The sequence below is a fragment of the Ursus maritimus genome, unplaced genomic scaffold, assembly GCF_017311325.1.
Source record: "Ursus maritimus isolate PB19 unplaced genomic scaffold, ASM1731132v1 scaffold_3, whole genome shotgun sequence".
Classification (NCBI taxonomy): Eukaryota; Metazoa; Chordata; class Mammalia; order Carnivora; family Ursidae; genus Ursus; species Ursus maritimus.
In genome coordinates this window covers 87,397,147-87,411,798 of record NW_024425563.1, presented here as the reverse complement: position 1 = coordinate 87,411,798, position 14,652 = coordinate 87,397,147, and the positions used below count along the sequence as shown (strand labels likewise).

Below are 14,652 nucleotides of genomic sequence, written 5' to 3'. Positions count from 1 at the left end.
TGGTGCCAAATTTATTTTAATTCATCTTTATAAATAGAGCAAACCCTTTATAATCACCCCTTACTGTCAGGCATTTCCTCCTACCAGAAACAATTTTTGCCCATACGTAGATCAACCCTTAAAGTGTTACTTTCCTTATTATAATGGCTTAATTTTTACATACTGAAACAGATTCAAAAGAGTGTCTGATCAAGCTTAACGGTGACTTTCAAAACTCTCGTCATCCGGGCAGAACTTTTCAGTGTGGTCTTCCTCCACGTTAGAGAAAGAAATGGGGAGGTGGCATTACTTCAGTAAGCAAGTAGAAAGTCTTGCTTTGTCTACTGAGACAAGCCATTCAAAGCGAATGATAGGAACACATAATCACCCTTAAATGTGCTATGTGATTTACTTACATAATTGAGCAGCTACATGGTGGCATGAGGAGTATTAGTAATTCTGAATTCTGCCAACATCCTGCCATTCCCCTCTTCTGCAAGCTATACTCAGTGGCTCTGGCATTTGTGAGTTAAAAGTTTTAGTTTTTCAGGGGCGCCTGGGTGGCGCAGTCGTTAAGCGTCTGCCTTTGGCTCAAGGTGTGATCCTGGCGTTATGGGATCGAGCTCCATATCGGGCTCCTCCGCTGGGAGCCTGCTTCTTCCTCTCCCACTCCCCCTGCCTGTGTTCCCTCTCTCGCTGGCTGTCTATCTCTGTCAAATAAAGAAATAAAATCTTAAAAAAAAAAAGTTTTAGTTTTTCTTAGTGTCCCAATATTTCCTCCTCCAATTCTTTGTATTGTTTTCTTTTTTGGGAGGAGTTGGGAGAAGGAAACAGTCCAAAGAACAACCTTATAACAAAAGAGATGTTAAGTTGCTACAAGCCAGGGAAAGTATCTTACAATGATCTTCCAATTTTTCCTGGAGGAATCCACTACTTCTGTGCATTTGTTGAAGGATTCTTTCATGAATGATTGCATCTGGTTATGTCATAAGGAAAGTTCTCTGTTCAAGTACTGAGTGGTTCATTCAACCCTTATGCAAACCTTTCCAAACCTGCTGATTCTTCATTTTCTGAAGAGCAAGCTTAGAGTCATGATGACATAGGGATGATTGAGATATCTTCATCTAACCTGACCTCTCTGGAGGAATTTCTCACAAAATTCTATGACACATTCTAACCTAAGATTTCAAAAATAATGTTTAACAGTCACGTAACAATTGTGTTTGGTTTCAAGACTATTTTTGACCTTGTTCTAGTATTTCTTGGTTACTTTTGTCCCTGTTTGAAAGTGGGATCATTTGCAGCAAGCTTTGTCTTAAACATAGTCCTAGGAAAGACAGGGAAGAAATGGAAAGACATTCCATGCTCATGGATCGGAAGGACATTTTAAAATGTCTGTACTATCCAAAGCAATCCACACATTTAATGCAATCCCTATCAAAATATCAATAGCATTTTTCACAGAACAGAACTGGGACAAACAATCTTAAAATTTGTAAGGAACCACAAAAGATCCCAAAGAGCCAAAGTTATCTTGAAAAAGGAAAACAAAACTGGAGGTACCATAGGCCCAGATTTCAACTGGTGCAGCTATGCTGGAAAACAGTGTGGAGTTTCCTCAAAAAGTTAAAAATAGAGCCACCCTACAATCCAGCAATTGCACTACTAGGTATTTACCCAAAGGACACAAACATAGTGATCCAAAGGGGCACCTGCACCCCAATGTTCATTACAGCAATGTCCATTACAGCAATGTCCATAGTCGCCATAATATAGAAAGAGCCCAAATGGCCATCAACAGATGAATGGATAAAGAAGATGTGGTATACACACACACACACACACACACACACACACACACACACACATAATGGAATATTATGCAGCCATCAAAAGGAATGAAATCTTGCCTTTTGCAACAACATAGATGGAGCTAGAGGGTATTATGCTAAGCAAAACAAGTCAGTCAGAAAAAGACAAAAACCATACGATTTCACTCATATGTGGAATTTAAGAAACAAGACAAAAGAGCAAAAGAAAAAAGAGAGAGGCAAACCAAGAAACAGACTCTTAACTATAGAGAACAAACTGATGGTTACCGGAGGGCAGGTGAGTGGAGGGGGGAAGGGTGAAATAGGTGAGGAGATTAAGGAGTGCATTTGTGATGAGCCCCGAGTGATAAATGGAAGTACTGAATCACGATACTGTCCACCTGAAACTAATATAACACTGTATGTTAACTATACTAGAATTAAAATAAAAGCTTTAAAAAAAAACACAACATAGTCCTAGGAGACAAGGAGAACTATTATTATCTGTAGAGGTCCCCCAGTGGCCAGGGAACCAGGTTAATTAACCATTGGCCTAAGCCTCTGGTGATCTGTGTGGATACAAGCCAAGCAATGTTTATGAAGAGGAGAGTACACTCAGTAAGGGGTATCTTGGTGGATTCAGGGGTCAGTGGATTTGTATGGGGAGTAAATAGTTCCTAGCACATTAGAGGTAGTCAATAAATACCGACGGAATAGACGAATTGGATGAGTGACAATGAAGGAATAAATGAATGAACAGTTGACAGGAAAAGTGTGAAAGCAAGAAAAAGCAAGATGTGCCCGGGACTGCAAAGGTGAGAGGGCCTGTCCGAGAAAGGCAGTCAGAAGGTTTCCAAATGAACCAAGCACTTAGTAGGGAAAAAAGCAACAATGACAAAAATAGTACTGAATCAAAAAACAGCCTGCATTAATAGGCTGGCTCCTCGGGAAGTGAACAGTAAGCTCTACGAGGTCTAGTCACCTTAGTAATGAAAATAACAATAATAATAATAATAATTAACTAAGCTCTTACATGAGCCAGATAGCGTACTCAGTGCTTTATACAGACTTTTCTTTTTAATCCTCACAATTCTAAGAGGCAGCTGCTGTTCTTACTCCCATTTTACAATTAAGGACGCTGAGGTGTAGAGACGTTAACTGTAACACACCCCAAATCACAAGGGTAGTAGGTAGTGGAACCAAGATTCCAACTCAGCTCTACTGAAATTTAAAGCCGCTGATTAATCCCTATGTTAGACCACCTCCTCTACCTATTCCCACTGCTCGGCACAGTACCTGGCCTGCAATAGGCACTGGGCAGTATTTGTTGAATGGACAGGGCAATGTGGGATTATGGCACTGTCGTGAATCCGAGCAAATTCCTCACCACCTCACTAGTTTTTACATATGGATGCATGGCCTTAGTTGTTTTAGAAGCTAATCCATAGGTCACTAAAGGACTTAAGCTCCATTCTTGAGACTAGCACATTATTTTTCTATAGTATCATTCTCCCCAAGCTAGGATGACATCATGTTACTATCATTATCATTTTCAAGCATCAATAGCATGCTTTATATAAAACATATATTTAGATCCAAGGACTTTTTCAAATCTAATTAGTGTGATCTACATCCTTCTTTTGCATCTTTTTTGCATGTTGAATCATCTCTGAATCTAATGTTCCTTTTCATCTATAATTGCTGAGACATTTACATTATGCATTTTATGGACTCTCACAGTTAGAAAGGGCTTTAGAGCTACATCTCTAGTCATTTCATGTTACCAATAAAAAAAGAAAGTAGGCTTGAGATGTGAAATAATAATTCCAACCTACCTACTTTTTTTAAGTACTTGTTATGTGCCAGCCTCTGGGCCAAGTGCTTCTCTTATACCCTATTTAACTTAACTATGAATATAGATATTATTACTAACTCTATTTGTCAGAGAAGGAAACTGAGGCATGGTGATTTGCTCATATAATTAGGAAGCAGTAGAGTCAGGACATGACTCCAGGTCATTCAGCTCCAAACCTGAGCTTTCGGCCACTATCCCCCATGGTGTGTCTACGGTCGCTCAACTTATCAGAGACCAAGTTGAGACTAGAACTCAAGTCCGTGGCATCCCAGACCAGATTCCCTTTTTGTTTTCATTAATATTTTTAAGTGCGGTGACACTCCTGAAACCATTCTGACTAGTTGAGAACGATGATTTGTAAAATGTGCCGTCTTCAATGTTACTCCTGATTCTATTGCCTGCTTTCAGAGAAGAATGTTTTCCATGCACCCCAAAGTATGGCATGGAGGAACTTATGCTCTCCAGATGCAGGTTAAAGAAGAAAAGAAGAGAGTTTTCTCAGGGAGCCATCCCCGGAGTTAGAAGCCACACTTACATAGATAATGGAGAGAACTCCATTATAGTTTCTGGTGGAAACGTTGAGAACGATCTTCAGCTGGGAGACCAGCACTTGGAAAGCAGCAGCTGTTGTGAATCCGCCAACCAAAGGGTCTGCCAAGTACCTCACTATGAATCCGATCTGCAAACCTCCAAATATCAACTAGTATGAGAAGGAAAGAAAAAGTTAATGTTTGCCTGACAGAAGGACCAACTCTCTTGAACTATTAACGAGTTCAACTTAACATCAGTTAAAACTCTGGTTGGCCTGCTAATAACACAAAAATACTTGTCGTAATGCCCCTCCACCACTCTAAAATTTGAAAACTGTGGTAATATGAACCTTAAAGTGTTTCTAGATATGTAATAAGAAAAGCAAAAATCGTGTGGCTTATTTCTGTGCCTTTCAGATCCCATGGCTCTGCTCACCAGGACACTTTTTTCTCCTTGGTTGGTTCTGCACACTTCCCTTCCCTCATCCTCATTTGAATCACACATGTTATCCTGATTTTTTTTCTGTCTCTGACTTTGATGATACTCGAGCCTTCATAAGTGGGGTCTTGCTGACTATTTCAGCATCTGACCTAAAACAATATAATTTAGAAAATAACTTTGGGGGTCCAATAAATTGCTCGGTTTCACGTTTAAATGAATCTTGAAGTCCACATGCTTTATACTCAGTTATTTCAAACAAAAATCATGCCGATCCATATTGTACTTGTAATCCCATTACCTGTATGATTCCAACCAAAAGAGTAAGGGTGCTCGCAATCAATACTCTCGCTGTATCTCTGGCCACATAGTCTATCATGGTGGTATTGAATGCGGTCCCATTACTGCTGGATATGAGAAAGTGTTCGTCGGGGGCCATGCTCAGCACAACAGATCCCACCATTAAACTGACCACTGGGAATGGCCCTGGGGAAAAAAAAGCCTCTATCAATTAATAATTATTCATCACAAATGTTTAGGTTCAACATGTCTACATGGGGTTAGAAAGATGCGTGGAATTATGGACTGTGACTGGGAAAATATTGTTTGTTCACAAAGGAAATTACAAAGCAGATGTTTCAAGGCATTCGTGACCCAGAAATAATCAAGAGAGACATGTAGGTGGGCAATTATAACACAGCACTCCGGATGCTCTGTGAATACACAAGAGGGTTGTCTATCCTGTCTTTGCGTAGTCTTCATGTGTACTGGGGCAGGGGTGCGGGGAGTTGACCGGAAAGGTTTCCTGGCAGAGGTGGCAAACCAGCTGAATCCTTACTGTTCTGTCTTATTTATTCCATATAAGCTCATTTCCTAGAGCATCCAATGCCCTGAGCTCTGCAGAGCTGGATACCTTCATCAATACCACAAGGTCCAGGTTAGGATAAAGAAACACCCAAGAGAGTACATAGTTTCTCTTTTTCTCTTTTCAAGACAAATTATTTTTTCATATCATATGCCAGTCCATAAGATTCTGTGTTTTAAAAGTATTCCTTTTCTCCCAATCACTCCTGATATTTTTATCTCTGATGGTGATCCGGTATGTTCGTCATGGAAGGCCTTAGCAGTTGGGAGGGCTCAGTACCAAAATCCAGTAACCCGGAGGGTCTAAATGTATAGAACACCAAAGAGAACAACATCAGCTCCTATGTTCCTCACGTTATCAAGCATTTGATACTGATTGATTCTCCCAGGTGAGGAAGTGCTTTCAATCAATAGCCTCTTCCTGATCTCCTTCCACAGTCAAGGCTAGATACTGGGGAAAAAACGGCTAAGGATGAGGATATGGGCTGGAGATATAGTAGATGATTGTATTTGTCTCAAGAGGATTGTCCAGGTAGACATGTCTAGCCAGCAGATGGATGTAGGCGCAAAATTATCTCAAGTATAAATGTCAAAGTCACAAAATAGCATTAAAACATTCATTTACCAGAACATTCCAGCAAAAGAGAATTCAAATTTTAGGAACAGCAGAAAATAAGCCTATTTTGAGCCACACCATGAAGGAAAGCCAAGCTTAGTTTCTAAATAGTTTTGGCACAATTTTGCCAGTCTTCCAATATTAGGGACTTAAAATGAGTACAGTTTTTAATGAAATGATGAATATGTATTTGATGAACATAATTTAGTAAATGATAGGTTAGTCTAGTAAAGCAGTAGGTTTGAAGACCTCTTGAAGATTTTTTTCCCCTTGTCATTTTGTATTTTGGAAGAGAACACTTCCTAAATATGGAGTCAAGTTTATTACATTTCTTAAAATGAAAATATGCTAGAATTTGAAGGTAGGCTGTAATTCTGACAATCTTTCAATTTTCCCCTCTTTAAAAAAAAGAAAAAAAAGAGTTAAGTTTAAACCTAATACTAAAGAGATGGTATTTTGAAAGCTAAGAAGAACCACTGCATCATTGAATTGGATAAGCCCGCAAAACACTGAAGGCCTATTTTCCTGGAAAACATTAACAAAGATATGGAAGCATAATACACATACTATAGCCAAAAGACATTAAACGTGAATAAATACAATTGTGATATATGTTTATAATTACCAACTGAGATGTGTCTTGATGTTCCAAAGATAAAATATGTCAGGATAGGGAAAAAAGCAGAGTAGAGACCATATCCAACAGGGACTGCAGCTAGCAGAGCGTACGCCATGCCTGAAAGTACATCCAAAATGATTAAATTCACAAACAAAAGTTACAGTATTCTTTCTACTGTGCAAAGAAAGGCCTTTTCATAGATATTCCCCGATTTGCAGCTTGCCCTGGGTGGTCTTCTTTATTTTGCATATAGTCTGGGGCTACGCTAGGATGCAGAACATGATCGGATCAGCTTAGATAATGATTCATCCTCACGCTCCACCTGCTTAAAGAAATTGATCAAATTGATCAGTAATCCAATTATCCACCGATTAGACGAGTGGTAAAAGGAAGTCAAGTCAGTTGGTTAAAAACTTCGTCAGTTTGGTCCAAAGGCAGACGTTTCGTGTGAATGCAGTGTTTCTCTGTGTCCGCAGGGACACAGTCGTCGTTGCACTGTGATTCCCCCTTCCTTGCTAGGGAACAGAAGTCAGATCCACACAAAGGAAACGATGCCAGCTGTACCCAGCAGCAGGTAAGACAGCTCTCCTCGGCTTTCCTCCAGGAGCTCAGCTTCTCCACCGGGGCCGTGCCGCACAGTGTGGAGAAATCTCAACTTTTCCACGTACATGGCAGTTGAAAGACCGTAATGGTGCCTTCTTTTCCTTAGTTAAATACTTCTTAGGTAGTTAACACATCTTACTCCATATTGCCTCCTCACATTTCACTCACAGTGAGAGAAAAATCAAGCCCTTTGGTCACTGGGTTCTTAACATGTTAAGGATTCCACTTATAGCAGTTTCAAAAAGGGCAGAAAACAACCTAAATATCCTGGCTCACAAGTGCATTATTTACTGAATGAATGTCTCAAAACGGAAAAGTGGTTAACTGAATTATACTTTACATACTGTAACTCTGTAAAATGAAATTGATATGTATAGAAATACATTTACTAACATGGAGATATGTAAAGAACAAAGGAAAAAGGAAGGAAAAGCAGGATTCAAAATCATGGTAAGGGGGTGGGTGGGTGGCTCAGTCGGTTAGGTGTCTGCCTGTCTGCTCAAGGCATGATCTCAGGGTCCTGGGATTGAGCCCCACATTTGTCACTGTTTCTCCCTCTCCCTCTGCCCCTTCCCCCCTCCACTCATGCTCTCTCTCTTTCAAAGAAATAAATCTTTTTTTAAAAATCATGGTAAGTATGCCTGCTCCCCCTTTTATAAAAGTAAACATGGATGTTGCATGCACAAAAAAATCTTGAAAGATTTTCAATATACAAAGTCATTTCCATATACAAAAAGACAATATCATGAATAAACACTCATGTATTCACTGTCCAGCTTAAGAAATAAATTGCCAGTAAAGTTGCAACTCTGTGTACTTTTCTTCAATCACATTGTCCTTCGTCCCTCCATCCCCAGAAGGGAACCGCTATCCTGAATTAATGCTTATCATTCTGACATTTTATTCTTTTACATACATATGCATTTATGTGGGGGCGCCTGGGTGGCTCACTCGGTTAAGCTTAAGCATCAGTCTTCCGCTCAGGTCATGATCCCACCGTCCTGGGATCAAATCCAGCCAGCCAGAAGTGTGTCATGATCTTGGGACCACTAGAGACTATGGCACCGCCCCTGAAATATCAATTTTGAGCAACCTCTCTCAAACTACAACCTCCCAGCCTTTCAGTTTGCCTACTCCAGAATCCTTGTTGCAACATTTCTTTGTTCTCATGGGGCTTCTAAAGGATGAACTGATTCACCTTGTCCCTATCCAAGGTGTCCGCCTGCCTTCTCTTGCCTCCTGTCCATGGAATTTCAGAAATACTCTGAACTCCCCTGCTTCACTCTCTTTCCCCTTCCCTTTTCTTGTCGGGTAAAACCCCATTCTAACTGATCCCAAACCTCCACATTTTGGGTGACAAGCCCTCGAGCAGCTGGATAAATGGACTAGAGACTAGATAATCTTCACTCTGGCTGACAAATCTCACAGAAGATTCAGGAACAGGAGCCCCAGTGGGTACTCTGGACTGCCTGGTGGTCCAACTCCATGTCCTAGCTCTGAAAAAGACTCAGATCTCCCGCACTTTCTTCAAACCGCCCCTCCCCCTTTTGCACACACAGTTCAGAGATGAATCTTAGACTCCACCTAAAACAAAGAATCCATAAGAGATGTTCCTAATTTGCTTTTCACCATAATTTCAAATCACTCTATATTAGCACCATTTGTTCCGTCTTTCTTCCTTCAAAAATGGAGGAGATATCCCTCCTGTCTTTAAGAAGAAGCAACCCACCTACTTCTGTCCTTGAGCCCCAGCTGCAATCCCCCCTTGTCACCACTTTCAGTTTCTCCTCCACCTCGTGGGCCACAGACACCTTTCTCTCTACAAGGACATTCCCACCAGCTCCCAGATATGTTCTGGTATCTCTTCTGTTAAAAGAAACCTAAATCTTCCCTCATTCTACCTCCATCCCTTACCTCTCTCTGGTTACAGCCATTTTTCTGTTCTGCTTCACAGCAAACCTTTTTTTAAATATATATTTATTTATTTATTTTAGAGAGAGAGAGAGCATGCGTGGGAGCAGGGGGAGGGGCAGAGGGAGAGAGAATGTCAAGCAGACTGCACTGAGCACGGAGCCTGATGCCAGGCTCGATCGCACCATCCTGAGATCATGACTTGAGCCTAAACCACAAGTCGGACACTTAACCCACGGAGCCACCCAGGCGGCCCACACAACAAACCTTCTTAAAAGCATTGTCTGTGTTCCATCTTCAAACTCTCCCCTGAAGAGTATGACACTATCTCCCCTCTATTCTTTTAAAAGCAACCTCCTCTCTTGGCTTCTGACCCCACATCCCTCCAGTCGCTCTTTCTCTCCAACCTCCGGAGCCTCCTCACGGTTCTCTGTGGCCCTCCTCTTACCCTCCTGACCTCTGAATGGTCCAGCCATCTTCTCTTCCATCGGCCCCTTCTCCCTGGGTAGTCTGGGGCATTCCCACTCCTTTAAAGAGCACCGCTACAGGGACGCTTCCCTGATATTTCTGCCTAGCCCAGACCTCTCCTCTGCTCTTCACACTTGTAATAGCTCCAACTCTGTATTTGGCATTTCCACTTAGAGGTCTCACGTACATCTCCAACTCAGCATGTCCAAATGGAAACTCTTCACTTTCCATCCCAAACCTGCTCCTCAGCCAGTCTTTGCCATTTTAATAAGTGACATAACCATCTACCCGGTTGTTCAAGCCCACAACTTTGCAGCCATCTGGGATTTTTCGGCTACATGCTAAATCCATCAGTAGACACCAGTGATTGTTGCTCCAGAATACATTTCAGATCTACACAGATCAGATCTCTCCGCAGATCAGTTCTCTCCGTCTCCTGCTCAAGCTGGTTTAAGCTGACACAACTGTCCTCCAGGGCTGGGAGTAGGCTGAGGCAAGTCAAGTGCCTGAGGCACCATATTCAAGGAAGCCTCCTGAGAGCAAGTGCCTCCCTGCCCCATCCTAACACAGCCCCGCCCAACCTTATCTCCTTCTGTTCACCCTCCCCCCCCTACACAACGCACCCACCCACTCTAGAATTCTTCTTGCAACTCCCTTGAAAACACTGAACTCCTTTTGCCCTTGGGCCTTTGCCTGGTTGTCTCCTCATCCTCTGAATCTAACTAAATTTCATCCCCTCAGTAAAGCCTTCCTTGACCATTCTACCTAAAATAAATACTCCCTCCTCAAAGTAATCCCTAGGACAGAGTATTTAATCCTACACAATGGATTAAATCTATTACAATCTGTAAATATTTTTTTGTTTATCTCCTTTATTTAATAACTTAATCAAATTAATGTCCACCATTCGAAAGGAACTCAGTGAGGTCAGTACCTGTGCTTGTCAATAAACCACTGAATCTTCGTGGCTGAACATCTGACATACAGAATTGGTTTATAAATAGTATTAAGTGAATGAAGGATGAATGAATGCATGAATGAACCAGGTACTCTCCCAGAAATTTACGTTACAAAGGTCACTTTATAGAGACAGAAAATGATTTAATGGATTTCTCATCTATTGGAAAGGAGTTAATAATTATTTTTGTGAGGATTAAATGAGATAATTGGCCAAAGCCTTTAGCATAGTAAACAACATATATTCATCATCAGAAAAGCAATTCAGGCCTCTTCACTAAGTGTGGAGATGAGGCCATCTACTTTGTGCCAGTTTCCATGCCAGGCACTAGCTAAACAAACATTAACTCGACGGTTCCTGTCTCCCAGGAGTCACACAGTGTTGCTATGTCATAGCTTTTAGAGCCCACTGTGGGCACGGGGCATCATCGAACTAATGTACTGCTCAGCCCTACCTCCTCTTCCATCCACCTTTGTGACTGAAACCATGGTCGGTCAGGCTGGGGCTCCACGCTGGGGCCACAGAATACCCTCCTCTGTGGAAATCTACCTGGCTTGCTCTGAGGAATCTTGAGAGCTCTACGGGCAAAAGCTGGTTCATGACGTTGCTCAACAACTGTTACTAACTTCTGAAATAGTCCATTTTCAAGCCATCTTTCTACCCACATCCCCACCCCACTCTACTTGCCATCATTGGGCAGTCTCAAACTAAACCTTCACAGAAATTCCATCTGACAACTCAGCCTCCAGGAAGCCATTCCCAGTCCCCTAAGGCTGGGTTGTGAGCCTCTGTGCACGCTCACCTCCAAGGCCTTGTTACCCCTGTCACAGCCCTGTTGAACTGTTATTATCTACTTTCCATGGACCATGAGCTCCTTAGGAGCAGGTGGTACAGCTCATTCACGTCAGCATACCGAGTGCCTGGAGCATACTAGATGCCCCATCAAATTATAATAAGTAAATGAGACTTCTGTTTTCATGGTCCAGGGGCTTTGCAGAGTTGGGGAGATAGCAGAAGCAAGACAATAGGGATGGGGGACAGAGGAGAATGCCCGTACTGCAATTCACCGACTATGCAACAGATTCCTAAGATGCTCACGGAAATATAATATAAAGCCTGTTTAAAACAAAACAAACAAAACAAAATAAAACACCTCTGTTAAGACATTTTGCCAGAGATTAAAATAAGGATGAATTTTAAAAACTACGGAGGACAGAACAAAATGCTATGTACAACACTCCAGGCTAAAACACTTCCTTCACTTTCCCTTAAGCCACCTTCAAATTGCAGGTCAAGACCCATGTGTGGGATGCAAAATAATTTAATGAACTGCAATCATCATCTAAAAAATATAAGCAAAATGGAAGAGGACAGAATAGAAACCATCAGAGTATATCACTTGTAGTGAGGGTTAATATCATTTCACGAAACTTGAGATATGTGTGTGCCGATCATGATGTAATGTCTGTTTCTTACTGTGAGTTGTGGTCAACAGAAGTTGGGAAGCCACTGCTCAGATGCTAGGGCGCTAGCAGGCAGCTTGAGAAGCAGCAGGGTTTCCCAGCAAGAGCACTCTAAGGAAGAGGAAAAAAAGAGACAAATCTGTCCACTAAGGGGCTCTACAGGAAAGATGAAGATCTCGAAGGGTAAGCAAAGATTTGGTACAGACTCCTGGGACTCAGGTGGAAGTTACGAACTGCTGCTGGGGACTGTGACCCTCAATCATTTCGGACCCAATCCACCACCACCTTACCTTGCAGCGTGCCCACCAGCCCAGTACTAACTCCCGAAATGATGTCACTAAGCAGCCATTCCTTGATTCGGTATTTGGGGAGCCAGTCCAAGATGGGCAGGAGAGTCTTCAGGACACCAAGGCCTCTCTTTCTTGAACAGCTGTCAAAAGGCAAGAAAACTGGCTTTCCAATACCATCTCGGTCATGACCAATTGCAAAGCACAAAATTTTGAGCTGGACTCTGCTGGTCTTTATAACCATTTAGAAAAAGAAGAAGAATTGCATGGCAAATACTAATGCTGAAATGTTACCATGCTTTTGCCAAGAACTCTATCTACCCTTTTAAATGCACTGTACTAGAAAACACAGGATTAAGTGTTCCCTCCCCTCTCCCACCTTTGTAATCCTCTGAGAAAATATCCCTACACAAGGACCCATTTTCTAGACCAGCCACAGAACGATCTATGTGGAGTCTCCAAACGGAGATTAATTTTCAGACTTCTAACCCAGGCGCCTTCTTCTGCTACTTTTTCTTTGAAGAAAAATAAACACATTCTCTTTATTTTGGCAATACAAGCTTGGAGCCAGTTTATACAAAAATCTTAACATGATAAATGTAGACTTTGTTGTACCTTGCTACTTAGTATTTTTTAAATTTGGCACCCTATAAATAAAAGAAAACAAATGTTAAGAGTGGGTGGACATTATCTGACTTTTCATTCAACTGAACTATTTATATTTATGAGACAATTGGACATTTTTATGTTTTTCATATTAAGGAATTATTTTTTTAGGTGTGATAAGGGGATTGTGTTTTTTTTTGAGTCCCTAGAGATATATACTGAAATATATACAGACAAAAAGATACACTGTACAGGATTTGCTTCAAAAAAAAAGTGGAGTGGGGGCAAGTGGGTAGAGACAGAGCGTGGTTGTTGAAGCTGGGTGGTGGGTAAAAACATGGAGGGGGCTCCATTATATACTGTCTACTTTTGTATATACTCACGTTCTGAAAAAAAAAAATTCTTAAAAAGAAAGAAAATCTGGCAGCAGTTGACAATTCTCTAGTTTTTTTGTTTTTTTGTGGTATCTAATTACGGGTGGCCCGTCTGGGTTTAGAGAGTGATGGAGGTCTCCCTGGGGGTCCCACTGCCCGAGCGGGAAGAACTTGGGAGTACTCTCTCCTGGGTTCTAGCCGTCATCCCGTGTCTCCGAGTGGCATCCTGCCTAGATGAACTTGGAGTTTCAAGGACTCCTGGTCAGGTGATGGGTTTACCCATCATCTCTTTTTAATCGATACCCTTTCTTCTCCACTCTCCTCAGCCCGACCTTCACCAGGAGGCCGTAGGGATCTGCTGTACCCCAAAGCGCACTCCAGATGTCCCCAAGAGGGGGGAAAAAGAGAGGTGGGGCAACCGGGAACACACTCTCGCCAAAGAGGAGTTTCTGGGACTAGAGTCAATTCGGGCCGAGAATGATGAGCCATCCTGCGACCGGGAAGGACAGCAATGTGGATGGTTGAAACCCGGGCGACCCCGTAGGGTGGCGCGCCTTCCCACGCCGGGTCCGCGCGCCCACACGCCCGGCCCCACCGCTGCCCGCGCCCAGCCCGCGGCGGCCGCTACCTGCAGCCCTTGGCCAGGCTCTCCCGCAGCGTCTTGCGCTCCTGCAGGCGCCGCTCGTACTGCTGCTGGAAGGCGAGCTCGCTGTAGACCGGCCGCGACACCAGGTAGCTGCAGCTGTACTCCGGGAGCGGCGGCGGCTCCAACCTGCTGCCGGGCGCTTCCATGACCTGCGAGGCGGAGGACGAAGAGGAGGAAGGAGATGGAGCGGGGAAGGAGGGAGAGGAGGCGAAGAGAAAGGGACAGGAAGAGGCGACCTCCCGTTAGCTTTCGCCTGGCCCCACCTGTTGCAGCCGATCCCAGAGCACCTGGCCCGCGCGCCGCCGTGCTGGGCGCTCCAGGCCGCCGCCCCCGGGCGCGCACCACCAGGCTGCACCCGGGCACGTGAGGACCTTCGGGTCGCGTAGTCTGCACCGGCTGCCTGGGGCTCCCGGACTCTGAAGAGGGTGAGGCCCGCCTGGGGGTCTTCCGGAGCTCGACCCAGTCCCCACCCGCGGGCAGCCAGGGCGCTGTCCGCGTCCTGAAATCTCCCCAAATCCCTGCTGGGGCCCGAGCGCGTGCGGGGACGGAAGGGGACCCTGTGAGCTCCCCTCTCGCGTCGCACGAGACCCAGGGCACAGCCCCAGGCGCGCACCAGGAGAGAA

The 14,652-nt window shown here is 43.5% G+C and overlaps 1 protein-coding gene across 1 annotated transcript in view; it reads right to left on the bottom strand.

The window, feature by feature from the left end:
• SLC26A4 (solute carrier family 26 member 4) overlaps positions 1–14,448 on the bottom strand; it is a 46,578-nt gene extending 32,130 nt beyond the window's left edge. Inside the window, exons 1-5 of the mRNA XM_040644396.1 lie at positions 14,012–14,448; positions 12,407–12,546; positions 6,720–6,830; positions 4,916–5,100; positions 4,181–4,345 (exon numbers count right to left, since the gene is read on the bottom strand). Of these exons, the coding sequence (XP_040500330.1) occupies positions 4,181–4,345; positions 4,916–5,100; positions 6,720–6,830; positions 12,407–12,546; positions 14,012–14,175 (765 nt within the window). The 5' untranslated portion in view covers positions 14,176–14,448. The remainder of the gene's footprint in view (positions 1–4,180; positions 4,346–4,915; positions 5,101–6,719; positions 6,831–12,406; positions 12,547–14,011) is intronic.
• Positions 14,449–14,652: the final 204 nt, after the last annotated feature.